A 27,625-nucleotide genomic window follows, 5' to 3' on the forward strand; every position below is an offset into this window, starting at 1 on the left:
AAAGTAGGAAGGTCTTGTTCATCCCTTCCATATCTAAATCGAAAGACAGAAGAGCTGCAGATGTGGAGAATCTTGACGGAAATAAGAAGCAAACTAAATCCAACGACAACAGAAGAGGGATAAACGTTGCTGAGGAAGGATAGCAGATGGAAAGAGTGAGGGGCAGCCACTAGACCAGTTTAGGAAAGGCACGCTGTAAACCAGCCAGCCACTCGTCATGAGTCTTGATAAGACAGTATTTCTGAGATAAAGGCTCTAAATGCCTTTCCTTTCCTATTGGAACCGAACCAAATGATATCATTGAAGCATTCCATGACATAACAATACAGCATGACCTTCTTTTGAGATTTGTCGTAAAGAATTGTAAGATATTTTGATACATTCTATGAAACAAATTCTCACAAGTGATTTTCTATCAATCATCCAAAATGGAAATCCTCCACAGACATACAGCTCAAACTAAAAGTCACATTTAGCTCTTTCTCTTCTCTAAAAGTATATTTTTCACCCCTCCTCCTCCCTTCGCTTTCTGTCTGGGGGCTTGGAAGCTGCAGAGAAGCTTGGATTGTTGTCAGCTCCAGTCAAGTAGTCTACTCATTTCAAAGAGTGTTGGGGTCAGAGGTTAAGTTGTCTCCAGTGTGTTGCTGCTTGACTGACACTCCATTCTAAAGCAACCCTTGCGTCTTTTCCACTCATTGTATCTTACAAGTCGAGCACTTGTTAAAAAAAAAGGTTTGTGAGGAGCAAAGAAAATAGTGAAAACATAAGATAAACTTTGTAGTGTAAATATAGAAACCCAAATGTTATTATAAATACAAACAATTACACAGAATATAATGAAAACAACGAGTACTTTCACATTTTCATTTTGTACTACTTTCTAATTGTACTTCATAGCACAGTGCATTTTAGTCATCTACATTTTTATTAAAAAGAGGTCTTTTATTGAAGTACTTGTAAATCTACTCCACACATTTTATGATATCATCTAGTCAAATCTCCATAGGTCTATTTCTCATTTTGTGGATTTATTTTCAAAGCTAATAGATATAATTTCATGCCAATGTATTGTGTTTCTTTCCAGCCTCTTCAAAAAATGTTTTGTGATGTCAGTAGCTGCATTAATATACACCAAAATATGTTAATGCATGAAAAATAACAGTTCAGGGATCATTCTGAAGATTAACACCAGTTCATTGCATTGGATTACCTTTTCTTCTCTCTACTTGCTTTTAAATTGGTTTAAATGTTTTTTTTAATTATACCTGAACAGGATTTTATGTCCTTTTTCCACCTGGTTGAACATGAATGACACAGACAGCTGAGCATGTGTACCTGATCCCTCCATCCTCCAAGAAAGGAAAGGAAAAAAGAGAGGGAGTGATAAAAACACACCGCTGATATCTGGAACTTGTGAGCCTACTGGGCGAACAGTGTTTTCATTTCTGTTTGGCACTGAGAGCGAAAGGCCTGTGAACTCTGCACAGCCATGTCAGTGACTGATGTCCCAGTGTGTCTGTGGGCTGCTGTGCTTATATAATTTACAGCAGCTCTGCTTTAGTCATTAAGCAGTGTGAAGGAGACCCCAGGGAGAAGGAATTTGTCCAAACGGGTGTTTATGAAAGGGGATATATTTATGATTTAGGGCCCCTGAGTGTGCATGAGACACATAGCTTAAGGAGAAGTAGGCACTGTCACTGTCCTGCTCATCTGGATTTAGAACCAAGGGTCACCAAAAAAAACTGAGATGGTTCAAAGAAAAAGAATGAAAAGATAAGTATTTTTAATATAGTTTATTATAAATAGTAAATAGTGCTGATTTTACACAAACCTTATTACAACAAAATCATTTTATGCAGATGTAAGTGATAAAATGATTACAAAAAGTCAGATAATGAATATTGAACAAACATTGTGTAAGACTTACTTAAGCACTTAGAACAGACATCCAGAAAAGACAGAACAACACATAAACAAGACTAAATAAATAAGAAATGGAATTAATGTTTGCAAGTTTCCAATAAAATCTAATTAACACATGCAAAAAAAATACAACAACAGAAAAAACGTAATAACTTCATCACTGGCAGAGAATTTTTTTTTTGGCTTCATGACATCACGACTATGTTTTCCGATGCTTGAGGATTTCCCCTGAACACAACCCAAAATTAATGACATTAATTATTTTTTTTTTTTAAAGAAGAAGCAAGGATACTTTTGAGGCTATAATCAGTTATATTTGATCCATGTTCATTTACATCACTTGAGGTATGAATGTATTGCACGTTCTTTGGGTTGAAGGGATTGCGCAATGACGACATGGTTCCTGCTGGTTTCCTGGACGCCAACAATGTCTTACACGGGAATCAAATCAATGTACAGTAAATATTTTCCACCTTAGACATTGTGATGAAGGCTTCCTTACAAACAAGACCAATGTGGCGTGAAAACCATCATAACTCTTGATAAACATCAGCCGTCGGGTCCCTCCCCTTATCAAGGTGGGGCCCCAGGAGCATGGGGCTTACAGAGTCCACTTTAACCCGCATCTCTGCCACTTATTACAAGAATGAAACACAGAATCTTGAATGTATTTACTCCCCCACCCCCTACTTTTCCTCTTCAAGCATGGACACCCAACCATGCGCGATCCTTCTAGCATGACGCGCAGCAAAGACAGCGGCAGGTAACTGGAGAGGCTGCGCCTTTGGTCCTAATTATTCCAGTCAACCCCCAATCCCCTTGTGTTTCCGTCACTTTTCAATTTCTGAAGGAGAACACCTCAACCCCTCCACCCACCCTCACCCGCCTGTGCTGTGCCCAGGACTGGGAAGGTTGGCAGCAGCAGGAGCAGCAGCAACGGGCGGGGTCGTTCTCTGGAGATGAATGTCAGACTGGATGGGGGAATCCTCTTAGTCGGGCCATGTTGGGGCTTCATATAATGAAAGGCACCTGTGAGAGAGAGGAAAAGACAGATGCAGGGTTAAAGCAAATTCAATAAGCTCATGTCTATCCGTATTCCACTACAACAGCTTAAACTCTCCGATGACTGACGGAGCAATGTGTTTGAAATGGGACGATAAAGGAGTCGTGTGGTATTGAGGAGGTGAAAGCAGGTGAAAATAGAGGATCAGCTCCCAGGATTTAGCATAAAACTCAAGAAACAGGTGAGAAAGTTTGTGAATGTCTTGTAACCGCGTGCTGCTGATTAACGTAGCCTGAGCCTGAGCCTGGACCTCTGGCTCTGCTCCACTGATCAATAACAAATCTAGATCTGACCTCCACTGGGACACATGGTTCTAATCCTGGCCTGCCAAGGGCCATAATCGGCCCATGTTAAAAAGTCCCTTACCCCCACTTTACACACACACATATACACACACCTACACACACACACACACGTTACACCAAACCCCCAAAAGCTACATGCGGGTCTCTCCCAGGACTGGCCAAATTAATGATATCAAGATGTTGCCACTGATGGGCCAGTCAACATGTGGTAGTCTACCCCAGATCAGCCCCAACAACACACGGCCCCGACCCACACACACACCCCCGCCCCCCTCCTGTCAAACATGCTTTGGGAAGTGGTTCCTTTCATTTGACCGGCTATCTTTGTTACACAGGGGTCATTACATGGCTAGGTGAGCCGCACCGAGGGTTTGATGGGCAGGCTCATCATGTGGGGTCATGAAAGGACAGTGAGTGAAAGTGTGTGTGTGTGTGTGTGTGTGTGTGTGTGTGTGTGTGTGTGTGCGTGTGTGCGTGAGTGTGTGTGTGTGTGTGTGCATGTGTGTGTGCGCGTGTGTGTGTGTGTGCATGTGTGTGTGTGCCTCTGCATCAGGCCACGTGGATAGTCCAGTGATGGTAATGTAAACTGAGGTAGCTCGGCCACAAGTGCTGCCTAACATATGTATAGTCTTTGCACAGCATGGTGCGATTTGAGAAGGGAGCTCATCAGCGTGGTCTTTGCAATTAACATGGAAAATCTCAACTAGAAAGCACAGCTAGAGGAGTTATAGAGGGACATAACCACCAATCATCAGCAATTACTATCACTACGGGGTCACAGTTAAGATAATCAGCACGTTTTCCAAACCTACCTTGCTCTGACTGTACTGTCCATACTGGTAGGACGGGTGGTGGTCCATAGTGTACGCCGGCGAGGTGTATGTGGGCGGGCAGTAAGACTGGGTGCTGGGCAGGGTGGGCATACTGGTCAGGCCTGGCAGGGCCTCCAGACGCTGGGAGCCGTGACAGCTGGCAGCCATGCTCCCATTGGGCTCCAGACCTCCAGTCAGAGGGGAGAGGGCAAAGTCACTCTGGGGCTGATGCGGCACGCCACCTGGGTTGAGCAAGCCCATCACCTGCAGGTACACACAGAGGAACGCGGGGTTAACAACATAGAACACAACAGCATTACTCCACCTTTTCTTCTCCCCTCAGGTGAGCGAAAACACACTCAGAAATACTTCATTACTGGTTTTGCCAAGACATGTGGTTCTCTTTACTCTGCTTACTAGCGTCACCAAATGGGGAGCTGATGTTGGCGGAGCAGCTCGGTCCCTTGGCCCACTAGCGGTTTCTGCTAGAGTTTCCTTGTCAGATTTATGGAAAAGGAATAAAGGTATTTTTTTCTATTTTAATTTTTCCCCTGTCGCGACAGTTGCGGGATTCTAGCGTTTAGTCACAAATGGAGTAGATGGAAAAGAAATAAATACTCCAAATCTTTCACCGATGTTATTAGGAAATTAATGAGGAAAATGTCTCACTACTTCTCTATGCTCAGTCTCTCCGTTTCTTCTTCTCTCTCTGTGCCAAGAAATCACTGTGTCCTGGCGGGAGCAGCGTGAAGAGGCCAAAGGGTACGTGGGAACAAGACCGGTGTGTGTTTGTATGTCAAAGCTACCTTGCACGTGTGTGAGAGATGTGTGTGTAACAGTAGGTGTGTGTGTGTGTGCATTTTCTTTTTTTTTCCCCTTTATGTCGGGGGGTTTAGGGGTCTCGTTGGTGATACATCGTGAACAGCTGCGCTATGGTTTGCGTGAGAAGCGAAGTCATGAAAATGTCCAACCCAGCAAAAAAAAATGGATGGAGTGAAAGAAAGAGCAAGATGTGGGGAGAGAAAGATTAGAATCCACGAAAGAGGGAAGAGGAAAAGAGAAACACAAAATAAAAGACACACAATGGAAAACAAAGTGTGTTTGAGTCATTCACCCTGATACTGTCAAACATAAAGAACATGATTCCCCATAGTTTTGATGCTAAACGTTGAGCGTTTAAGGAACACACATAGAGGGCTCTGTTGTGTTTGTGTGAGGTATATTACACATCCACAGGCGTCCATAGAATCCATCCCTGTCATCTAAGTCAATACTAAATAAGTTTTATGTTGCTTTTGTGCTTCATTCATTTATCCACATACTGTTTAATTCCGCATGTACAGTGTGTGACTATACACACACACGCACACACACACACACGCAGTAGTCGGTTTAATGCGCCTGTGTGTTTGTGCGAGAGCCCGTGCGACTGAAACAGCAGCAGTTCCCGAGGGTGTGTCTGTTTCGAAGTTGTTCCGGGGATTAGGTCTCAGGGGGGTGCAAATCCCGACCGCTCGCTTCTTTGGTGAGAAAGGATTGCGTTGGTATGCACCAGATCAGCAGTGAGACGCCAGAGACCCCAGCACCTCGGGGAGACCACAGTCCACCGACCAGACTGCTGCTCCCACTGCATGACAAACTATCCCTTATTTAAAATAAACCTTATCCGTATCATAACTTCGCAAAGCTCTAATGTGACCACATGTGGAATTCACCTTGTGTCTCCATTTACGGACACGGGGTTGTATATTGTTTTAATATCTTATGTAGCTTTGTGTAAAAGAAACTAACTGTAAAGTTTTCTAAGGAGAGGTCTTCTTGTATTAGCTACCAATGTCACAGAATTTAATCAATGCTCATTCCCTTCTTCTTATTAAGTTAAAATCAGGAAATTAATTCTATCCTTGTCTCAAATAGAGATAACTATTGCAATATACATTCTTACAGCTGCAGTGGATACATGAATTAAAACAAATTAGCCAACAAAGTGAGTCATTTGCATAAATTACACACTTTGTTACTGGGGGATAGATTACTTCATTCCAATCAATTAAGACACTGGAACATTCTGTGATTGCAATTCCAGACGGAGAAAACATTCCAGGCGGTACGCAAGATGAGCTGTGGGTTCAGTGAGGAGCAGCACACTGAGGTTAATGCTGAAACCAGCCACCAGGCCTCTGCACCTTTGGCCTCTTTATTAGAGTTAAAGACACTCTGTGACCCTGTGGGTATGTGAACTCACACCGCAGATACGCACTCGGTAGCAGAACGGCAGCGACTGGCCAGTTTGAGTCACCACTAGTTAAGATTCACTATTATTGACTTAATTATAAAGACTCAGTCTACACTCATCTTTTCTAGTCTCTTTCTCTCTTTCTGTGCTTTTACCGTTCCATTAAAAGTAAACATTCATACATAGGAAACATGTCCATAAGGTAGCAAATTCTACTCCCTAACTACAGCGCAAATATCAAAACAGTTAATTATACTTCCAGCCAGTGTGGAGCCACCAACACGTCCTGACTGTCCACCATGGCAGATAGAACAAAGATCTCAAAAAACATAGATCCTGAGGCACTTGCATGGAGACAAACCTGCCTCAGGCTGTTTTTTATCTATGCCTGACAGGAGTCTGAGATTCTCTCTCATGGGAATTAGTACCCAGCATGCATTGCATGTGGGCAGACCACCCTTTGTGGCAGTTAAAAGCTCGTTTTCTGCCTGTTAGCCCATCTTCTGGACTGGTAGGGAGCCACTGATGGACACTGATGACTGTGTAATCGACCATAATTGTCTTTTCAGTTTTGATTTGTGTCACCGTCCGACTTCCATATATCCTCCCTCATGTCTGCTCCTTCCTCTCCCCCACACGACTGACACTTGCCACATTTTAAATTCATCAAACAACCCATCAGCATAAACAAAAATTAAATGCTACCGTGTTTTTGAGCCTAACAAGGTTTTCATCAATGTCACTGCAATGTCGCCACATGGGTCACGCAGAGGTGTGTGCGTGTGTGTGTGTCGTTATCCCTCCATCTTATGCATTTTGTGAAGACTATTAAGTCTCCCGTTTCATGGTGTGATTTAAGCATAGGGTGTATGTGTATATGGGTGTGTGGATGTGTCTTTGAAACAGAATCTAGACGTGGTGGGAGGACGTGTGTCTGACCTGAGGGGAGAGGCTGTTGCTTATGGTGGCGTTGACGGCGTTGGAGTGTCCTGTGGGAGCCCCAAAGCTGTCAGAGTAGCCAGAAAAGCCGTGACGTCCGGAGGACAGGCAGTACGCTGAGCCTCCATCCTGGGATGCCGATGATGAGCTGAGCCCACTCTGGTGCACGCTGGTGGGGGGCAGCGGCTGTGGTCTGTGGACTGTCCCGGGCTGCTCAGATACTGCAGAGATAAACACGATGTACTCGTAAAAAAACTGTCGAGGATCATTTTGCTGCTATTGTTGTATTACTCAACTTTGACAAATCATTTGATGTGAGTGTGCGTGTGGTTCTGCCCACCTTGAGCTATGGAGCTGGGAGGGTAGGGGCTGTCGGACAGCTGATAGGGCTGCAGGCCTGACATAGCCGACGGAGGGAAACCGCCGGGGATCAGATGGTTAAACGCCATCAGCTGATTGGCTCCTGCTTGTTTCCTCCACCGGGCTCTCCTGTTGCTGAACCACACCTGAGCGAGGATCAGAGGCCAGCGAGTGAGTGAGTGAGTGTGTGTGAGTGTGTTTTATTTTGCGATTTTACCAAACTACACTGAATTATCTGCTAAACCAACACAGTAAGGAAGACTGAGATGTGTGCAGGCCGTCTGCGGAGTGGAGTGACACCACAGACATTACATCTTTGTGTGCGACATCAATGGGTTAACAGAGGCCAGAAGGCCGTTCCAGCTGTTAGAGGCTGTATTAGTACGCTATCTAAATCAGAGGTCTATTTAAGGATCTTTACATAGCACTTTACAGAGGGTCTGACAAAAATACGCAACTATCCTCGTATGCACACAGTGGGTTCAGTGTATCTGTGTGCTGGTCTTTGTGTGTGTGAGGGCAGCTCGCAGGGTGAAGGGTTGGGGGGTTACATGTCTAATTACTTTAAAGAATGTGTGGCAACATCTTAGGGCAATTTTGCACACCCATCTGAAATGTATCCATGACAGACGGCATATCGCTTCGCTGTAAATGTTATGGTCACTGTTGCTGTAATGTTTCTCTGCGTGTGTCTGTGTGTGTCTGTGTGTGTGTCTGTTTGTGTGTGTGTGTGTGTGTGTGTGTGTGTGTGTGTGTGTGCGTGTTCGTGCGTGTCTAATCCAAGTCCGATGACATTCCTATTCTATTCTATCTTCTATTTAAAGTGCAGCGTCTGGTCACGTCTGAATAATGTGTCCCTTGTGTCTGCGTCTTCATCTCTAACCTGTACTCGGGCCTCTGTGAGTTTGGCGCGCTGGGCCAGCTCCTCTCGCGTGTAGATGTCGGGGTAGTGCGTGCGCTCGAAGGCCCTCTCCAGCTCCTCCAACTGCTCCGCCGTAAAGGTAGTCCGGCTGCGGCGCTGCTTCCTCTTCAGGGGCAGACCCGGTTCCGAGTCCACGTCGGAGGCCTCGTCCGAGTGGCTCGCTGCAAAAGGGCCAAAACCATCAGACTGTGTTACTTTGTGTCTAACAGTGGTCAGACTGTGGAGGTGAATTCCATGAGAACAAAGATGCGATACAATAGTCGGAGCAGAGACAATAGCTGCTGCTGAGTACAACACATGGTACAGAGCCACTTTAGATTGTGTCCTCCTGGTGCTTTAAACTCTTCAGTGATCCCTGTGGGGATCAAAAGCCAGAGGCTGCTTGAACATGGATTAGAGGGGACTAGATCCCTCCAGGGTTTCTATTTCTTGGGCCAGTGTGTCTCTCTTGGTTTTAGCCATGCTGTGCAATATGGAGATATGACCCCATAGCGAGGGGCAGGCGCCCACCCCTTTGCAGGTGCTTCTTAATCTGTTTGTTCAGTTGAGGGACTGGCAAACTGGGAGACATCTATTGGGATCTAATTCAGCAGAAGAAGAGAATCAATGAAGCTCTGGGTGCAGAGATGGAGAACTGCTGCTGCATATGGGGGAAGGTTACCCATCTATTAAATAATGATTAGGCCTCGCAAACTAGCGTGACAGCCTGCCTTTGTCCACCATTACGTGTCCACAATCCCCAATCTCTTTCTCGGTCATACACACTCACAAACATGCATCTGCCGCGTCGGGCCCATGGGCGCTTTCAGACGGCGCTCTCAGCCTGTGACAATGTGTCAAACACAGATGGACACAAAACGGCAAAAGTTGGAATCCACTCCCAAATCCACCCCTGGGTGACCTCTTAAACCTCACCCACCCCTGGGTGAGGTTGGTGGTGGCAGGGTGGGGTGGGGGAGTTCACTGCACCTTTTTGGAACGCTGCGATTATGCAACACACACACACACCTACGCCGTGAGAGAAAAAAGAAGAGAAAGAAAGAAGAGGAGAAGAGACGAAGGCTTTGGCTACAGACTGCTCCTTCTCCCTCTGTCCTCGAGATTTAAAGCTTTAATTAAAAAGTGCCAACTCAGACATGGAGTGGGGGGGGGGCAGGAAGGGGGAGGGCGGGGATCTCCACTTGCCTCTAGAGCCAAGCAGGAAATGTTTGTACCGGTTGCCAGTGTGTGTTTGACCAGGCATTACACACGGATTTGGACCTCGGGAATGCCGCTGTGCTCAGGACCGCCAGCGCAGGAGATTCTGACGCTGAGGAGAGTAGAGCTCTTTATTACGTTTGAACCCAGGCGCCACACTGCCACACAGGCTCAAACTCTCTGAGGTCTCTTAGAGCAGCATTAGATTAAACTCAATATCTTTCAAAGTAATAACTTTTTTTTTACTTTTTTCACAACAACTTTCCTCTCCCTGGACGACTTAAGGAGTAAAGCGCAACTTAATCAGCCCATAAACAAAAGCCACTAAACAAACTGTGGTGCTAAGAAATAAGCGACATCATTACCATTTTAATGACAGAGCAAGAGAGAAAGAAAGAAAAGGAGGAGACTCAATGACGGAGCTGAAACCAAAAGATTCCTCGGGGAAGGAAGGGGAGCTCATAAAACTCCTCGGAGGAGAAAGCTCCCCATTGGCACTGTATCATGTTAACTGCAGGGTGGGGGTGGATCTCTCCTCCTTCGCTCCCTTTCTTTCTCTCTCTCCCTCTCTCTTCCCTCCCTGTTTTTATTATTAGTAACTACAGAGAGAATACCCCGTCACAGGCTCGGCCGTAATGGCAAATGACAGTGTTGCTTTTGTCATCCTCTGGCTTGCTCTTTCTCTTTTCCTCGGTCTCTCTTCCTCTCTCGCCCTCTTTCTTTCTGTCTGTCTTTCTTTCTTTCTTTTTTGGAAGTGATGTGGCCGGGGCCTTTTGTATCTTAGCAGGGAAAAGCCTGTGGCAGGGCTCTATTGGACCGATTACCACGCTCCATCTGTAGGAGCCATCAGGGACGCCCGGGCCCGCATTCAGGGGCCTGTCACCTGCCCAGCAGGGGAGTGCGGGGGGGTGGAAGGGCTGTAGGGTGAGTTGGGGGGGGGCCGCAGGGCCAGGGGCTGAGTTGGGGAATGAAGAGTAGGAGGGGGTGGGGGGGTGGGGGGGTGGGGGGTGGTACAAAGAGGTCCAGAGAAGGGCTACTGGGGGCTGCGGAGGGGCACAGCAGGGGAGCACCCGGTCACCTCCTCCCTCCAGGGCCTGAGGGGCACAGCGGTGGGGGATGGGGTAGCTGACAGGGCTGACATGCAGAGGAGATGGGAAGCTGAGGGCACCTGAAGAAGATGCTGAGGGATGTTGAGGTGCAGAGCGGAGCAGAATGGGCCATTCTTAAAAACACGCCCGTCCCCTCATGTCCATCCCCTTCACTTCACTTCACTTCTCTGTCTCTCTGTCTCTCTGTCTCTCTGTCTCTGTCTGTCTCTCTCTCTCGCTCTCTCTCTCTCTCTCTCTCTCTCTCGCCCCCTTGCTGCATCCACATCTTTACATCTGCGATTTTCAAACAAGCGTCTTAAGGCTGTTGCGGCTGGAGTTTGAGGCACGCCGATGCCTTGGCAGACTTGAAGCGGGCTGTTCCCACACATTCCCCTCATCGAACAGCAGAGGAGGATACCAAACACACAAAGGGAGGCCTCGACCTCCTTACTTAAACACCCAAATCAAATTTTACGCTGCAGCTAAAGCTCTGGGGAGCTGAAAATACTCCATAGCTGCTCACAGTTTGTCTGTGACAAGAATCTTAATAGAAAGATAGATTATCATCCCTGAAGCGGAAATTAGGGCTGTCGCAGAAGTAGCCATAAAATACACATTTGAAAGTAAAGTTAAATGCAGGTTGATAAATGAATAATTAGCTAGTTTAGATAATAGAGTGTTGCTGGTAAGTGGTTAATATATTTTTTGCTTTCTAGATTCAATAGTGTTTTCAACAGGTTGTTTACTGATCTGAGACACTTTATAGACGTTAAAGACATTTCTACACAACAATGTATGTACGCAAAAACACACATAAGTGTCATCGACAGACGGACGGCAAGTGAACAGAACCATTTATCGATCAGGAGAGGAGACTGACAAGCAGGGAAGATAAACTCCAGAGGGTCACAGATGTGAACTTGGGGAACGTCCAGTTGCATTAACTTCACCTGCAGCAGCGTTGCCTCGAACAGAGCAAGAGAGCTCGCGAAGATTCCAACTGCGAGAATAAAGACTGCTCTTGTTTACTGGTAGACTGCATTGGCCAAGACCCGCCTAGCCAAGCATTCCCCCCCCCCCCCACCCACCCACCCACCCCCCTCCCACCCGCTCCATAGACGTTAATGTGAAGAGACATGCACAGACACACACATCCCTGTGTGCGCACACAGCATGTGCACATGTTTATGTATTTTGTAATGGCAAAAAAACTGAATGAAAATGGAAAGAAGTGGTCAAAGAGGGCGAGAAAGAATTAAAAGAGAATATGCGGAATGAGCAAGATATCGGGAGAGGAGAGTCAGATGGAGATTAAAGAAAGAGAGGGAGAGACGATACAACGGGAAGAGCGGCGGTGAGAAAGAGAGGGAGAGAAGTGGAGCATATGGGGCAGTTTATAGCCCTGTTTTGGTAGGGGCTGGCTGGCCCTTCCTCCAGGGACTGTTAATAGAGAAGGTAATTGAGCTGGTGACATGTGTTCACCACACAAAACAAAGGGCAGAAGAGACAAATGAACTAGTTATTTGCCCAGGGAAGTAGATCTGAGCCCTTTCAGGCCGCAGCACACAGTGCGAGCGGGGCCTTGAATAAAATAGTGGCGTGGCACGTCGGGCCGGAGCGAGCAGATGCACGGGAGGAAAAGAATAGTTAAGTGACAGCGTACGGGCTCAGCTGGGGTTAACAGTGAGGGGAGAAATGGGAGTGAGTGGGCTGCTCACTTGACTTGCTAAGGAGCCCCCAGGAACCTGCAGCTGCCTGGGAAAAAAGAGGGGGGGCAGAAAGCGGGCAAGAGCGAGAGAGAAAGTAAGGGGACAGCGAGCCAGAGATGATAATGCGTTGCACATAACACAGAGTGAATAAGCGCAGGAGGTCGACCACGCCGCGGACAAAGAAATAGCCTGCAATATGACTTTGAAAGATGTATCTCTGGGTAATATTGCTGCAGCCACAAATGGGCCTGCGTGGCTATTATGTGCTCCCAGTGTGTGGTGGTTATTATTTAGTTCCACCGCGGTGCAGTTAGGTGACAGTTTCACGGTGGCATTTTCACCCCCACAGACGGGACAAAGCAACTGCCGAGCGCCCACGCAGAGCCGCCAGCAACAGGCCGCTCTGCCTGCACGTTCCAGCCCAGCTGAGACCCCAGGCCGCAGTCTAGACCAGGCTAGAATCTCCCAACCGCTTCCAGAAACAAGGGGTTGAAACAGGAAAACATAATCTGAGTTTTAAACTGGATTTAAATCGATGTAGCTGCTCAGACATTTTGAGGCTTTGTGGAACTCAAAATGCACCACATGGCCGTTATGTGGAAGAATTCTGTGGAATCAAGTATCATTTTCTCATTCTCTTTCAATTACAGACAATAGTTTGGAAAAATGTCTCATGTATGGTCATCATTTGTTGTACTTATTGTATGAAAAACCAATATTTGACAAATAACTTGTTAGGAACTCTCAAAATAAGCGAAACCATTTGAGTCGACTTGAGCTGAAAATATCTTCTAAAGACAAATTCAGGACTAATTATGATGAATAGAGACTAATATTTCTATACTAAACTAGATCAGATTGTGCTTCATATCGCTATTTTCCACAGATAGAAAAATCTGATTGAATCATTTTAAAACAACAAATTGAGATTTTCTTGTTTCTGCTTTGGTATCGGATTTCCATGATAGCTGGAAGTCTGCACAACTCAAGATCAATCACCATGACTACCACTGCAACTACAGTCATGTCATCATTAGAGTGAGATGATGATATTATAAGAAGTCCATATAGCTGTCATCTATAGCCAAACATTATGGTAACCTTCCTCTCCTGGTGCTTGATAGTTTTAACAGTCCAGTGACCCCAAGTTGGCCTTTGACCTTTTCACAGCTCCTCCCTGCTCCGCACGCCACTGAAGGCTCACCGCTGACCCGCGACAAAACTTCACAGATGCTGAGCTGCTCGAGAGGAGCCGTCGTTGCATTCCATCCCGTCTCTCCCTCGCTCGGCAAAACACTCACTGTCATTATCAGTGTCTTACTTTTGGTTTAACGGTCTCTCGCCTATTTTCGTTTGGACTTTGGAGGAAACAGATGCTGTGACTTGGAACAAATACATCCTAAAATACAACGAAAAAGGGAATCTTACAAGCCAAACTTTTTTCTTTTTTCTATTGGTTTTCTTTGTCTGGAGATGCAAAAAAGACATTAATCAAAACAGCAGCAGAGTTGTGCTGGCGTGTCCATAATGTGCAATGTGCCGGACGAAACAGCGCCACAAAAACTGAGGCTAAACAAAGTTAAGTGATTGACAACGCTGTCTGGCTTTACTCAATTAACTATCCCATTGTGCCCCTTTTTGCCCCCGACCCTTTTCTCCTCGCGCTCCTTTATCCTCCCCATCACAGAGTTTTGCTTGGCTAATACTTCCAAGGAAATAGAGAGCTCTTTTTCTACTGGGGCTCCTCTCCTTGACCTTCCATTGCTCATTGCCTCTCTTTCAGTCACTTCACAGTGTCTCTGGGGTTAGTGGGGAGAATGAGGAGAGTACATCAGCGTCGAGGGGCCGGCTCAGGGCAGGACCCTTGCCTATTACTTCAAAGTTGGCCTGCATTCATTAATTGTCCTTTGAATTAATATTGGTGGATCACAATGCGGGTGCCAACAGAGAAAGAGGCTTTAATGAAGCATAGAGTCTGTATTCAGTTGCAGATCAGCCGGTGTGGATTTTTTCTTTCTTTTTTTTGTGGCGAAAGTGAGAACCTTGAAAATTATACCAACAAGGACGGAGTATGTCTATCTCATAAACTGGCCTTGTGAGCTCTGATAATCCAGGAAAACAGTCCAGAGACACAAAGCCAGACACACATATGCAGTATACTGGATGTATATTTCTCCATTTCCAAGACCCGGAGAGGAAAAAATGGAAATGTGGCTGGAGCAGACATTCCTGCAGTGGCGTTGAGGCCTTCCGTCTGTTGTGACTACAGACGGTCTCCTCCGACTCACAATCCCTGGCTCATTCACCGTGGAAATGCACGGAACCCCGACAAATACACAACTTAAAAGAAATTCAACGTCTGCTTGCAGCCGCCCCCTGTCTCACTGGGTTATTACCCGCTTACTCTGTGCCTATCGGAGAGAAATGTATATGTTTATATTCTTAAATGTCTCAAGGGGGTATAAGTTATGAAACGTTATAACTGGATTAGATGGCCAGGATGTGGCTGTTACACGTGGAAGTTCATTGCCATCGTCGTTTCCCCCGCTTTCGGCCTTTGCCACACTTGGTACAGTCCGACTGCTTTAACGCAAAACATGGATACTTTCTAATGCAAATACTCCTTCTTTCCTTTCCATGTGTGTTTTTTTCCCTGGCGCTGAATCCATGCCAGAGTCGCAGGGAGCCAGTAGCCCAGTTTATTTACACAAACAAAGTCCTACTCAGCTCCTTCGACAAAAGCAGCTAAATCTTTCATGTTTTGTCAGCACTTGATTCCTCCTGTCCCTCTGGCTATTTGCCTGCCACTGGACAATGGAGGCAGGAGAATGGCAGCAGATTGTTGGAATGCACCTCAATGAAACCAATTATTACATGTTGACTGCGTTCACCATGGCAGATTTGAAAGAACTGGCCTCATTCAATTTGGCACCCCAGGATCCCCTTTAAAGAGAAGTTATCCCTTTGACTGTTTGTATTTCTGGGCTTTCTTCTGCTCCTTCTTCTTTCTCCCTTTCACCCCCGCCGCCATAAATGGACCCTGCAAGAGTAGCTGCTCCTCTTTCATGACTTTGGTTACTTTAATTAGTTAAATGAGGCTAAAGTACTACAATAATAAAGCCGGGCGAGGATGCTATCAATTAAGAATTATTTACCCAGAGATATATTGACACACATGCCTGATACACATAACTGCCGCTGCCACTGATCCGAATCCTGCATCCGTGTAATAGCAGGTTATAGGATGCAGTTCAAACATGAAATTTCAACCCTTCAATGTAAACAATTCGGCGTTGGATTCATCCCAGCGAGCTTTTAAAAATCAACTCAGGGCAGCGTTTTCCCACAGCAGTCCATGCAGGCACTGGCTCTAATGCCATGCAGACCCGGGGCTACCCAGCGTACTTTATCCCACAAACCTTTGCTACAACACTGCTTTTCCCAGACAAATAAATCTAAATGAGTCAGCTTTGATCTTCGCACTTAAGGAAAGCCAACAATGGTGATAGAAGAGAAAGGGGCAGAGAGCAACAGGCCTCTCCTCGCCATGACAATAGCCTCTGCAAACACCTACTTAATCAATATTTGGCCAGAAGACACTCTCTCAGTGGCCAAACTAGCCCTTTCACATTCTAATGAAGAGCTGTAAAAGAGAAAAACAACAACTACTTCCACAAAGAGACAGAAGAATGAAATACTGCTGTTCTGTATATCAATGGAGGAGAAAGTGTCCCTGTTGTTTTCCTGTAAGTTATCACAGATGATTTGATGTAAAAACTGTCCCTTGATTAAAGTGTCTTGTTATTTTTTACATTTCTAAAAGTTGGATCAAACTTTTGGGGGGAATTTATTCAATGCATACATTTATTTAATAGCATTTTCCTGCATATTCTCAATTTACATCAACATTTTGTTAGGATGTTTTGCAGGAAAAGGGAGCAAAAGCAACGTGGCCTGATCTGTATTGAAGATGAGTCTCAAGGAGGGAAGTGGCCACAAGATAGTTCATGAATGCGTGTGTGTGCGTGTGCGTGTGTTTCTGTGTGTGTGTGCCCCTAGGGCGGAAAGGAAAGGGGCGGACTTTGTCTGAGATGAAAGTGGAAAGAAGAAATAAAAGGTTTCGGGTTTAATCTAGCGAAGTGAAGGGTTTCCCCCAATGCGCTCCGGCTGCGCGTCATGCTCGCCGCGCCGCAAAAACACCGCTTCAGAAGCTCCAAGCGTCAAAAACGTAACAAACTGCGCCGCTCAATTGAATTATGCTAAGGCCTGGCGTGAATTTAACACATTTTCAGGCCAAATCAGCAACTTACTTCCAGCTGCATTTTTCGATTTTTTTCTATATCTTTTATTTAACACAGAAAAATAGCATATATCTTTTTAAAATAAACGTAAGATTAAGCAATAACGCGTGTTTCCAAAGGCGTATTCACTAATAATTAACCAACGCCATAAACTTTCCTTTTGCAATAACATTCCTTACATCCCAACAGGTCGTAAATCAACAGGTGTTCCTCTGATAGTCTACGATTTTTTTTTTTCCTCCCCTGGGATCTTTTTTGGGGGGAATTATTAATATTCAAAAAGACAAACTGTAAACAGATTTGGAGCAGTCAGTCTATAAACCAGGTTGTCCAGAGTCTATTGGTGTCCCTGAATAATTCATCACTCATTGCGGGTTCATAATGTGCTCTGCCGGCCTTTTGTCAGCGCACTTTTTTTCCTCCCTTTCTCTTATTTTGAAAGGCCCTGGCGTCTTTTTGTATACACACTGAGCCGCTCACTGGAGTTTGGCTTTTGTGCGCCGTCAAACCGAGGTGCGAGTCTCAATGGACTCAGGCCGCTTTGTCCCCCTGAAGTTCATCCTCAAGTGTCTGATTGTGCGTAAAAAAAACTTTTAAAAAAACTTTCTCAGGCTATATGAAGTGGGACAAATGTTTGATTATCCACTTTATAACAATTGTCCTCCGCTTATTTGTTAAATCTCAGAGGTGTAAAAGCTGAAACTTTCTTTTACTTCGTTCACATCTTAATAACCGAAACACACACATTTAACCTGTTTATTCCTGAGGATGAATTTAATTTGTAGAAAATGTATTACGTCATAGATAACAGATCTATTATTATTATTAGTATTATTATTATTATTATTATTATTATTATTATTATTATTATTATCATTATTAACCAAAACACCACCTGTACCCTCAATAAACCCAGAAATACTTACAAAATATTTCTGAACCAATCAGATCGCCGCACTCTCCTTAATATACATTTTAATGCACTAAAGGGCACTTTGGAGTGTGTGTGGGTGTGTGTGTGTGTGTGTGCGTGTGTGTGTGTGTGTGTGTGTGTGTTCGTTCCTATTATCGCCACTCTGTAAATACATTATACAACATAATAAATGACTTACATCTGTCTCCCAGGATGCCATCGATGCTGTGTTTTGTTCGAGGCTCGTTCTCCTCCATCTCTCTCTTCACCGCTTCCTCGTCGTCCTCCTCATCCTCACCCACTCCGCCGAATTTAGAGCGCATGATGCGACTGATCGCGCTCACTTTGGGATAAATAGAATGACGTTATTACGATCATGACCCAACAACATTAAACTATATAAATGTTGAGCTGTTGTTGGTTGTGTTCTCGTCCCGGGCATTCATTCCCTGCAGCTCAGGTGTGGAATCTGCGCTCCTACCTGAGGGGACGTTGTTCCTGTCACAGATTCCATCTTTCAGTAATTTGTCCCTGATTTCCCAGCTGAACATTCCCGGATTTTCCCTCTTGTACTCCTCGATTTTCTTGTCGACCTCTGGAGACGCGGATTGCTTCAACGGGGAACGAGAAGGAAGACTTCATCACTCAAAAATTCGCTTATTTAGCTGAATTTCCCCTTTTTTTCGTTTAATTTTTTAATATTTTATTGTATCGTTAAATCAAAATGGAATCCCCACAACTTTATTTAGTTTATTTGACAGCCAAATGAGAAAGGAACTTAAATTGAAGCAGCATCATTAAACGCCATCATTTTACGCCTCTTTCAGCCTTTAATGAGTGTGTTTGCTGACTTTTAAATCACGTTTCTGCGTCACAACAACACACTTTACGCTTCCACGTGTTGCCTCCTCTCACCTTTGGCTTGCTGCCCCCGATGGCCCCCGGCCTGATGGAGCCCGTCTCCTGGTACCGGCACAGGATTTTGGAGACGCAGCCGTGGGAGACACGCAGCTGCCGGGAAATGACGCACGGCCGGATCCCGTGGTGAGCCATTTCCACGATCTTATGGCGAATATGGTTGGGAAGAGGCCTGCCGTTGATGAAGACGCCACCGAGCTGGTTGACCCGACCCTGGCCTAGCGGAGTGGACACTGCACAGAGAAGTCAATACGATGAATTCTCTTATAGAAAAATGTAAGATATCGCGACGATTGAGTCGCAGCGAGGAGATAAAACTCGTCAACAATCGCCCTATAAATCTTTGCTGGATCTTTTAATAAGCATTAGAATATGAAGCATGAAGATCCAGGCTTTACTTATACTGAAAAATCAAAAACCTTCATATAAGATGAAGAAAAAGTCTGCAAATGGGATGAAAAGCACATTTGTGAAGACAGATTTAAGGAAGGAAGCAAAGATAAGCACAACTTTAATTAAAATGACGTGTAGGACTCAAGAAATGTAAATGATTTTGAGTTTTGAAATAATATATCTTGCATTTTGTCAACTTTCCTTTCCAGATTGTGAACTTTACGGGTCTTACCTTCCAGCGAGTAGCCTCCCCGCGGGTAGTTCTGGTGAGGAGTTGGGCGCATCATTCTCGGTAATCCGCCTGCAAGTGCCGTCATGACTCCTGACCTTCCGCCAGGTAGACAGCTCGGCCTCAAACCTCCTCGCTAGTCGCTTTTTAATCCTCAAAACAAATCTAATAGCAAATATATCTGCTCGGTCGCTTTTTTTTGTGTGCAAAGACGCGTTAAATGGGTTGGAGAAGTCCTGGAGGAGCAAGAGAAAAGCTGGATCCCTCAGAAAAGCAGACAGTTATCCAGTGGCGCGTGTGTGTGTGTATGTGTGTTTGAGCTCAGGTGTGTGTTTGCATCAGAAGTGCACGCAGGCTCGCACTCATACAAGTTGCTTACAGTCCCGAGAGTCATTTGGCAGTCAATCTTTATCTGCGCTCCCTGTCCCCTCTGACTCGGCGCTGGGCCCTGTGATTGGTCGAGCACCCGGACGTCCAGAGGCTGGGGGAGTTCCGTGATTGGACAGCAGCACCTCTAATCTGTCTGCTGTGACATCACGAGGTCAGTTCGTCGTGTCACAAGCTTGTGCACGGAACTTTTGAAAAAGTGTTCAATCGAAAAGGCAGTGAGGTGGCTGCTCAGGTGAGGGTGTGTGTGTGTGTGTGTGTGTGTGTGTGTGTGTGTGTGTGTGTGTGTGTGTGTGTGTGTGTGTGTGTGTGTGTCTGTCCTCACCTATTAAGGCCTCTAGTCATGTTCTCGAGAATTTGAATTGATCAGGACATAAAAGTATAATAAGATTCAATTAGACTGAGAAAATAATGCCCAAATAAATGATATGCATATTTATCTATTATTTATTATTATATTTCTATCTCTATATTAATATCTCATTGCCTTCTACTGCAGATCAATTCATTAAACGTGTAAAATCATCATCATCCTCATCATCATCATTATTATTATTATTATTATTATTATTATTATTATTATTATTATTATTATTATTATTATTATTGGTTATCTTACACAGTGCTCTTGTCAAGATAGTACATGAAAAACCTAGACATTATTGTATTATCATACATTTTAAGAGCAGATTTAAAAAGTCTGAATTAAATGTGCCAGTATGGAGACTAGAAAAACACTTATTGAAGTAAATAAGTATTTAGCAGCGTCACAGTGTTTACCTCTCTCATCACTACTGCACATCACCGTGAAAAAAAAAGATATTTTTTTATTTCAACTTTCAATTCCAATGAATTTTTCATTACGCGTGACTATGACAACAAGCACTGGCACTTCAGGTTGCAACAGGTGTGAAACACGATCACGGCTTACAAAATGCTCCAATGCATTCAAATTAATAATAATAAATATGCATAGTATAATTGTAGAATAATAATTATTCTAATTATTCTAATAATTATAATTATAATTATTATTATTACCATTATTATTATTATTATTATTATTATTATTATTATTATTATTATTATTATTATTATTATTATTATTATGCTGGCTCATCAAATGTTTTAATTATCAGTTCTATGACCCTGGCTGCATTTTAATGGTTTTAGTTATTAGTTAGTTATTTACAAGGCTGTGTGCATTAATCACACAAAGTTGGAATGAATTAGGAGACAAACTTCTTATCTAATGTGTCACTTTACATGCAGATAAACAGATTTTAACACATCTTAAAAGGTCTATGAGCTGTTTAATCGAGCGTCACTTTACGCGCAGATTTCTGGAAGGTTCTCTGCCCACCGGGCCGCAATAACAATGGGGGAGATGTGCTGGGGATGTGGGGGATCCTCAGAATGGAGAGGAGGATTTTTTTTGTTCTTTTCTTTTTTACCACGAGTTCCACCAGCACACCCCACGCAGAAGCTTCACACTCATCTAATAGTCGCAATAATTTAACAATGGACTCTGCGAGGACCCGTGGTTCACCCACACGCTAGTGTAACATATCCGTGCAAATGGTCGATTATTGACACTCAGAACCACATGAGGGATCACTTGACTTTTCTGAAGCCTTGTAGATTTGTGATAATTATGCTAATGAGGCGTGTTTAATGGGCCGACATGTTTCCTCACGAATCAGACTTTACAGGGTGATCCAGCATACTGGCAAACTCATGCACATCAAGTAATTGAAAAGCCTATTATGTCACCACCTCATGGGTTAAAAACAAAATATAAATAAGTGCAGTCCTATCCTGAAAGAAAGAGGACCAGACTTTATTTTCTTCATTTTCTTGTCTTACAAAGGTAAATAATGCTTTTAAAAAGTTGTTGCATTCATAATTTATCAAATTTTGTGAGTGTTTTTATTGTTGCATGCATCTGAGTTTTGCAGCCAAAAGCCAACATTTCTGTTTCTTCTTCATTGGCCTGAACCGCAGCATGTGGCCTGATCGTTTTATAAGGTGAGATCTTTTCCATGTAAAGTTAAAAAAAAATGATGCAGTGGACAGAGAACATGTGGAAACTTTATATGTCCATAAAAGAAGGAATGGGGGAGAAAGAAAGTTATCATACTAAGTTTGACCATCATGAAAAGGATATTGGATCTACCATGTCAAATCAATTAGAGGAGGAAGCCAAGTCAGAAATGTGCTGTGGTGGTAGACAAAATGCATCAAAAATAAAGAGCAGGATGGCTTTTAAATGAAATAGTGAGTCATATTTACCACTCATACACAAAGAATAAGCCTGGGGATTTGATTTCTGAAACCTTACACACTGAAAAAAAACAACACAACAATTTGCTTTGCTTTCCCACAGATAAAGCCAGTCTAACTGCCTGATAAGCCATAGGCAGTTCTCATCAGAGCTGTATGCCACCGGCCATATGCAGGACGTAAGTTGTATTAGACTATAAGGCCTATTTAGACTACTGGAAAAAATTAATTTTCCGTAAGGAGGAGCAGGCTGTGTGGACTTACAGTACATTTGCATGACATTCTTTGCATTTGGCAGACACGCTTCTCCAAAGCAACTTAACATGCTGCACTGTACTCCTGATTAAGATCAAATTAAGATAGACATTTGGAGGCAATCAGATCATCCTAGATTTTATCTAATCAGGAGTGTGAGAGGTGCTACAAGGAGTAAACGTATGTGCTGGACTAACAAGCTTCAGCTCAGCTACGAATTAAAATGTTAACAAGAGCCAATCGTTCATTCCTTACTGAGAAATAGATATCAGTTGACTAAAGACTACAGAGCCCTTGGTATTGAATAATGACACATTGGTACATTTTGTACTGGTTTTAAATAAAGTGTTTGTCAAACAACATTTGACCAGAGCATAGAAACTTTATTTTTCTGCGGAAAATCATTCAACTAAGAACTATATGCACCACTAATGTCAGTCACTTCTGCTGTAATGCGCTGCAGTCACCCAAATACGTTTACCAGCACCTATTGACACATAATATGATTACTACTGGCAAGCCTCTCTTTGTAATATTCCAAACAGAGCTTTGGCTATAACATTTCTCTGGCACGTGTTGTGCAGCTGCTAAATAGAGCTGAGAGCAGTGCACAGTCTTAAGCATTTACTGCTGAAATTACATCTTCATGTGTTCACATTCAACAGGTTCCCCAATGTTTCCCCTGCATTTTATCCCCACAGTAGATTCAGGCTCTGTGTTTGTTTGATCTTTGCACAATAAATTCAAATGTGACCGTCTTTTAGTTTCAGGACACATCTGGATGGTGGATAAGAATAACCAGCGAAACCATGTGAAAATAACTTGATTGCATCTGATCTGTTGATGTGGTATTGTTGGCTATATGTCATCTGTCTCCATTAACCTGACGTAGTTTAGCAACAAACTGTAGAGCAGATGTTGTTTGATAAAGGGGAATCAGATAAGAAGATTGCTCCGGCCTTTGTTTTTAGATAAGCTTCAAATAAACATCACATCTTAAGCATGAGGATATCCACTGTCTAATTAGTAGCCTTGGGTTGTTACTGCTACATTGTGCTCGCAAAAGATGCTGTGTTTTGTTAAGTGTTTGATGTGGTTAATACATGCGACTCAAAACACTTTCAGTGGGAATTTAAAATGAGGGCAGTTATCATCACAAAGGCTCATAGAGGTGCACCCAGGTGAGCAAGAATGAAGGGAACAACAAGTGGGGCATTTGTTAGACATAGAGCCTGAGGACATGCAGGGTTTCTTTCACCTGTCAATATCTGAGGACTGACAACAGTGAGTTTATGGTCTCATGTGAACATACAATATTACCTCCTGTAAGATGTATATCTCTCCTCCAATACATCACTCATTTATTTCAGGTGAAACACTGTGTGTAGGGAGTGGTAGTGCATGTTGCCTAACACCTGGAATTGATATGATAACCACAGGATTTGTAACCATTCTGATACACTACAAGCAATATAGTATAACGTAAAGAGCATCCATTGTTGTAACAACACTATTAAATCTCCCAGTGTGACATGCACCTTCTTTTTTTTTTGCAATTTGTTTTTATTGAAGCAGACATAGTACATGACATTGTGCATACAGGTGTAGGATATTTTGGAGATCATTTTTTTATATAGAAAGAGGGGAAAGAGGAGAGAGAGAGATAGGGAGAAGGGAGGAAGGTTGTGTTATCCCTACTATTGTTGTTGAACTTTCTACATAGATAGTGTACAAGTGGACTGGAGTTGCAATGATGTCATAAGGTACATACAGAACTTACAGGATGATGTCAAACAGCAATGTAGGCTATTACAAATCGCATCATAGATTGTGATAGAGAGAGGGAGAGAGATAGGGGAGAAACAGAGAGGGAAAAAAAGGAAGAAAAGACATGGACCTTCTCTGATACATGTCTTTAATTTCACCTGCTACAAGATTTTCATATACTGTATATTCCATAGTATGCCAAATATCCTGTTAGAGGTTAAAATGTTGGCATTGAACATCTTTTGCTTTGTGGATGTTATTGATGTGTGCTTTGATCCAAGTAGTTTTTATATATGCTCTTGTGTTCGCAATTACTGCTTACTGGATCATTCTTACAATGCTGTGATCATATTGTTGGAATGTGTAATTCTAATTTGCACTCCTTAACCCTGCATACATACAGTAAGTGGAGTGTTTAGCATCCTGTGCACAGGCATGCATGTATAACTTCAGCCACAAGAGGGCAGATGGTCTTTCAATATGCCAGACAGAGAGAGACGGGAAATAGGAAAACAGCAAAAAAATAGAAAATGGATTCACATGTGAAAATCAAAAAGCACAGTGAGCAAGTCCTGAATGAGGTTGTTATAGTCAAGTCAGTTACATGTCATGTGGTTATAGACTGGTGATTCTGACACACTGACAAATAGGTGGGCTGTTGTGTAGGTGACAATGCATCTGGTGGTGATGCTACAGGGCAGCCTGTAAAAAGGGATAATTTCCAATTAGTGACAGCAGATACCATCAGAGGCAGTTGTATGCCTCCATACTGATTGTCCTTCCCAAACGCTGGGTGATTTGAAAGAGGCATTTAAAAAAAGATCTAGATCTACAAGTATAGATTGAGTGGTAGAAATCCGTGACCAACTGATTTTTCTCTCACACTACAACTGCAACATCGCACCTCTGTTGAATACAACATACAAAACATTCTTGTCAGGCATGTGATGTTATGCATGTCAAAACGTCTGTATTGTCCACTTGTCATACTCCGCTCTTTGCCTTCTGCTCTTGTACTCTTGCCAGACTTATTTTGCAATATGCTCAGATAAGTTAATGTAACTGTTAATTGCCTCTGTGAGCTTGATAGGCCTATGTTATACCTTGTGACGCCATTAAAGTTAGTTTCTCTAACTTTGCACATCTCTCTTTACAGCCGCAAACGCTTTGATAATGCGATTACACCCGGCACCCCATGACTTGTACACTGAAAACTGTCTGTAACAATTGCGGAGTGTCCCTTTAACGCAGACCTGCTGCTCAGCTGAAGGTGTCGGTGCTTGATTGGCCTCTTTGGCGCTGTCCAGTGTCTGTGGTGCTGAAAAGCAAAACAAACCCCGTCTTCTTCATTGTCTCTGCAGGCGATAAGGAGCATTATACGGTTATATACGCCTATTGAATTTATCTTACACACATGACACACACGAATCATGCTGACGATAAGGGAATTGAGAGAATTCATCAAGTCTACGGACTACGTTACTGCTGTAAACGTGGTTTAGGCAATGATCGCGATGAAGCCCAATCTGACCCAATCTGACCCTTTCGATAGAAACCGAGATTGTGAATCATCAAACAAAGTGAGGTGAATCGGTGAGTTCCGTCGCCCGATCAGGCGTAACATGGCGGAGGAGGTCAAAACAGGAGGCGATTGTGTCACTGACTTATGCGTGTCGTTTCCCGGTGAGGAATACGAGTGCAAAATATGCTTCAACTACTTCGACATGGAAAGTCACGTTCCGAAAATGCTGCAATGCTCGCACACGTTCTGCCAGGAGTGCCTCGACAGTTTGCACGTCCGAGAGGGTCGAGGGTGGAGGATCGGTTGTCCCCTCTGCCGCCATCGGACGCCGGTGCCGGAGTATCGTGTTTACAACTTGCCGGACAACACCGCGGTGACGGAGGCGATGACGGAGAAGCGGATCCGCCTGCGGGTCGCAGACACAGGCGGCCAGGCTACTCCGGGTCCGGGAGGCTCTGCCGTGACACCGCAGGAGAGTCATGACAGCTTACAAACATGCAAACAATTCGCCTTTACCACCGGCTGCGTGTGCGCCATCTTCTCTTTCATTTCAATGCTCGTGTTGTTATTTCTGGGCCTGATCTTTGTTCATAACTTCAACACTACACACTCAGCCGTCGGCCCGCTCTGTTTGTTCGGTGCGAGTGTTCTCGCTCTGTGTTCACTCATCCTGACTTGGTTAATGTGCTTGGTGAAGTACCGACCCGAAACTGAAGCGGGTCAAGGACAAGTACATTCACATGATGCTATATTGCTTTAAAAACATAATTCTATCTACCAGCTGATATTATTGGATACTATCTGCTTATGAAAACATATGGTATGTGATATGCAAAAGAACATTTTCAGAACACAGTTTCTGCAAGCCTATAGCAGAGTCCTAGTACAGATTGAGACTGAACTGATACAGGCAGAATTACTGTTCACTGTGAAGACAGGTTGTTGTCAAGTATCACTTCACTTTATATTTTTTATATCATGCATCTTTGGGACAAAGCTATGATCCACTGTGTGCTCAAGGTAAATGCCTGTTCTGTAGTTCAAGTATTGCCTGTGTATATTGTTTGTATAAACAAACAGCAATCGAATAACTTTTGAATGGCAAGAAATGTAAGAAGTAAACACCTGTGCTGTACAGTGTTGTTTAGCTGTACACACAATATATTTATTATAAGGTTTTTCCTCGGGGAAATTATTTTTGTTGCAAATCCTATATAAAATTATTTTTTGTTAGCCACTAGCCAACAGAAATCTCCCCCAGCACTTGTCCAAGCAATGATATCATTGTCTAATGATATGGCAAATGATTGAAACACTTTAAAGGCTTATTTCAATCATGGACTTGTTAATATCCTGGTATGGTGTGGTTATGACCATATGGCTATCAGGTCAACCAGTCTATAGACCAGATCGAGACTCATGGTGGGGCGTGATGTTGAACAGGCCTTACAAAAGCAGAATCTACAGTACATTAAGCCTCATTTTTAAACTGTTCTTGTAAACATGTTTTTCTGTTGTTGAGATAAACTGAACAGCAGAGTCATCTGACAAAATGATAAACCATGAAGCTGCTCCACAGACTGCTAGAAATTCCAGAAGCACGAGTTTTGATTATGCTGGGTTATTTTTACATCTTATGGTCAACAACAATATGCCCTACATTCAGATGAAACATGTGTGGATCAAATATTTCCAAATACAAGTACTGATGCCTTGATTTCTAGTTTGTCTCGACATGTTTAGAGATAATAATTCAAGCATCTATTTTTTAATTTGCTTATAGGGCAGTGGATCATTTAAATCTTACATGGTCTAATCTACCACAATTTCCAATCAATCAATCAATCAATCAATCACATTCAATAGTCCCAGTGGCAAAACTTGCCCCACCCAGGACCATCTCAGTGTTCCAACCCTGACTCCCCATGGTGCAACGGTCAGCAGGGGATCCCTGGCCAATGACCCTGAGGGGACATGAGTCTTCACAAGATGAGACTAATAACTTTTGGGTACAGGGCCTAAAATATTCAGAGTTGTAAAGTAGTGAGACAATGGAGACGCATCAGACCTCCTGGAGGCTTGAAAGCAACTCTTTGAAAGCAA

The 27,625-nt window shown here is 43.7% G+C and overlaps 2 protein-coding genes across 3 annotated transcripts; one reads left to right on the forward strand and one right to left on the reverse strand.

Moving 5' to 3' along the window:
* Positions 1-2,934: 2,934 nt before the first annotated feature.
* On the reverse strand, positions 2,935-19,396 carry pax3a (paired box 3a). 2 transcript variants are annotated; one of them, XM_076144842.1, is made up of 9 exons: positions 19,312-19,396; positions 18,684-18,919; positions 18,250-18,379; positions 17,968-18,111; positions 8,522-8,721; positions 7,619-7,784; positions 7,279-7,499; positions 4,104-4,367; positions 2,935-2,952 (listed from the first exon to the last, which is right to left on the reverse strand). In XM_076144842.1, the coding sequence occupies exons 1-9, from the start codon at positions 19,394-19,396 to the stop codon at positions 2,935-2,937; spliced, it is 1,464 nt and encodes a 487-aa protein (XP_076000957.1). The 2 variants fall into 2 exon arrangements, with proteins under 2 accessions (XP_076000957.1, XP_076000958.1); XM_076144843.1 differs by lacking the exon at positions 4,104-4,367 and adding an exon at positions 9,372-9,377 and having other exon boundaries at positions 8,522-8,717; positions 17,964-18,111.
* A 6,226-nt stretch (positions 19,397-25,622) lies between these two features.
* Positions 25,623-26,955, forward strand: LOC142994099 (RING finger protein 228-like). Its single transcript, XM_076144773.1, has 2 exons — positions 25,623-26,252; positions 26,911-26,955. The coding sequence occupies exons 1-2, from the start codon at positions 25,623-25,625 to the stop codon at positions 26,953-26,955; spliced, it is 675 nt and encodes a 224-aa protein (XP_076000888.1).
* Positions 26,956-27,625: the final 670 nt, after the last annotated feature.

Source organism: Genypterus blacodes, unplaced genomic scaffold (genome assembly GCF_046128005.1).
Source record: "Genypterus blacodes isolate CSIRO-AG114 ecotype Tasmania unplaced genomic scaffold, CSIRO-AGI_Gbla_v1 ptg000029l_1, whole genome shotgun sequence".
NCBI lineage: Eukaryota > Metazoa > Chordata > Actinopteri > Ophidiiformes > Ophidiidae > Genypterus > Genypterus blacodes.

What these genes read in the sequence shown, in the direction of transcription:
- pax3a (XM_076144842.1), bottom strand. Translation starts at nt 19,396, where the DNA reads ATGACGGCACTTGCAGGCGGATTACCGAGAATGATGCGCCCAACTCCT. An exon ending in GGGAGGCTACTCGCTGGAAG is followed by an intron (nt 18,920 to 19,311) that starts GTAAGACCCGTA and finishes TTCTCTGTGCAG; the next exon opens with TGTCCACTCCGCTAGGCCAG. An exon ending in CAGGAACAACGTCCCCTCAG is followed by an intron (nt 18,112 to 18,249) that starts GTAGGAGCGCAG and finishes TTTATCCCAAAG; the next exon opens with TGAGCGCGATCAGTCGCATC.
- LOC142994099 (XM_076144773.1), top strand. Translation starts at nt 25,623, where the DNA reads ATGGCGGAGGAGGTCAAAACAGGAGGCGATTGTGTCACTGACTTATGC. An exon ending in CTGAAGCGGGTCAAGGACAA is followed by an intron (nt 26,253 to 26,910) that starts GTACATTCACAT and finishes TATGGCTATCAG; the next exon opens with GTCAACCAGTCTATAGACCA.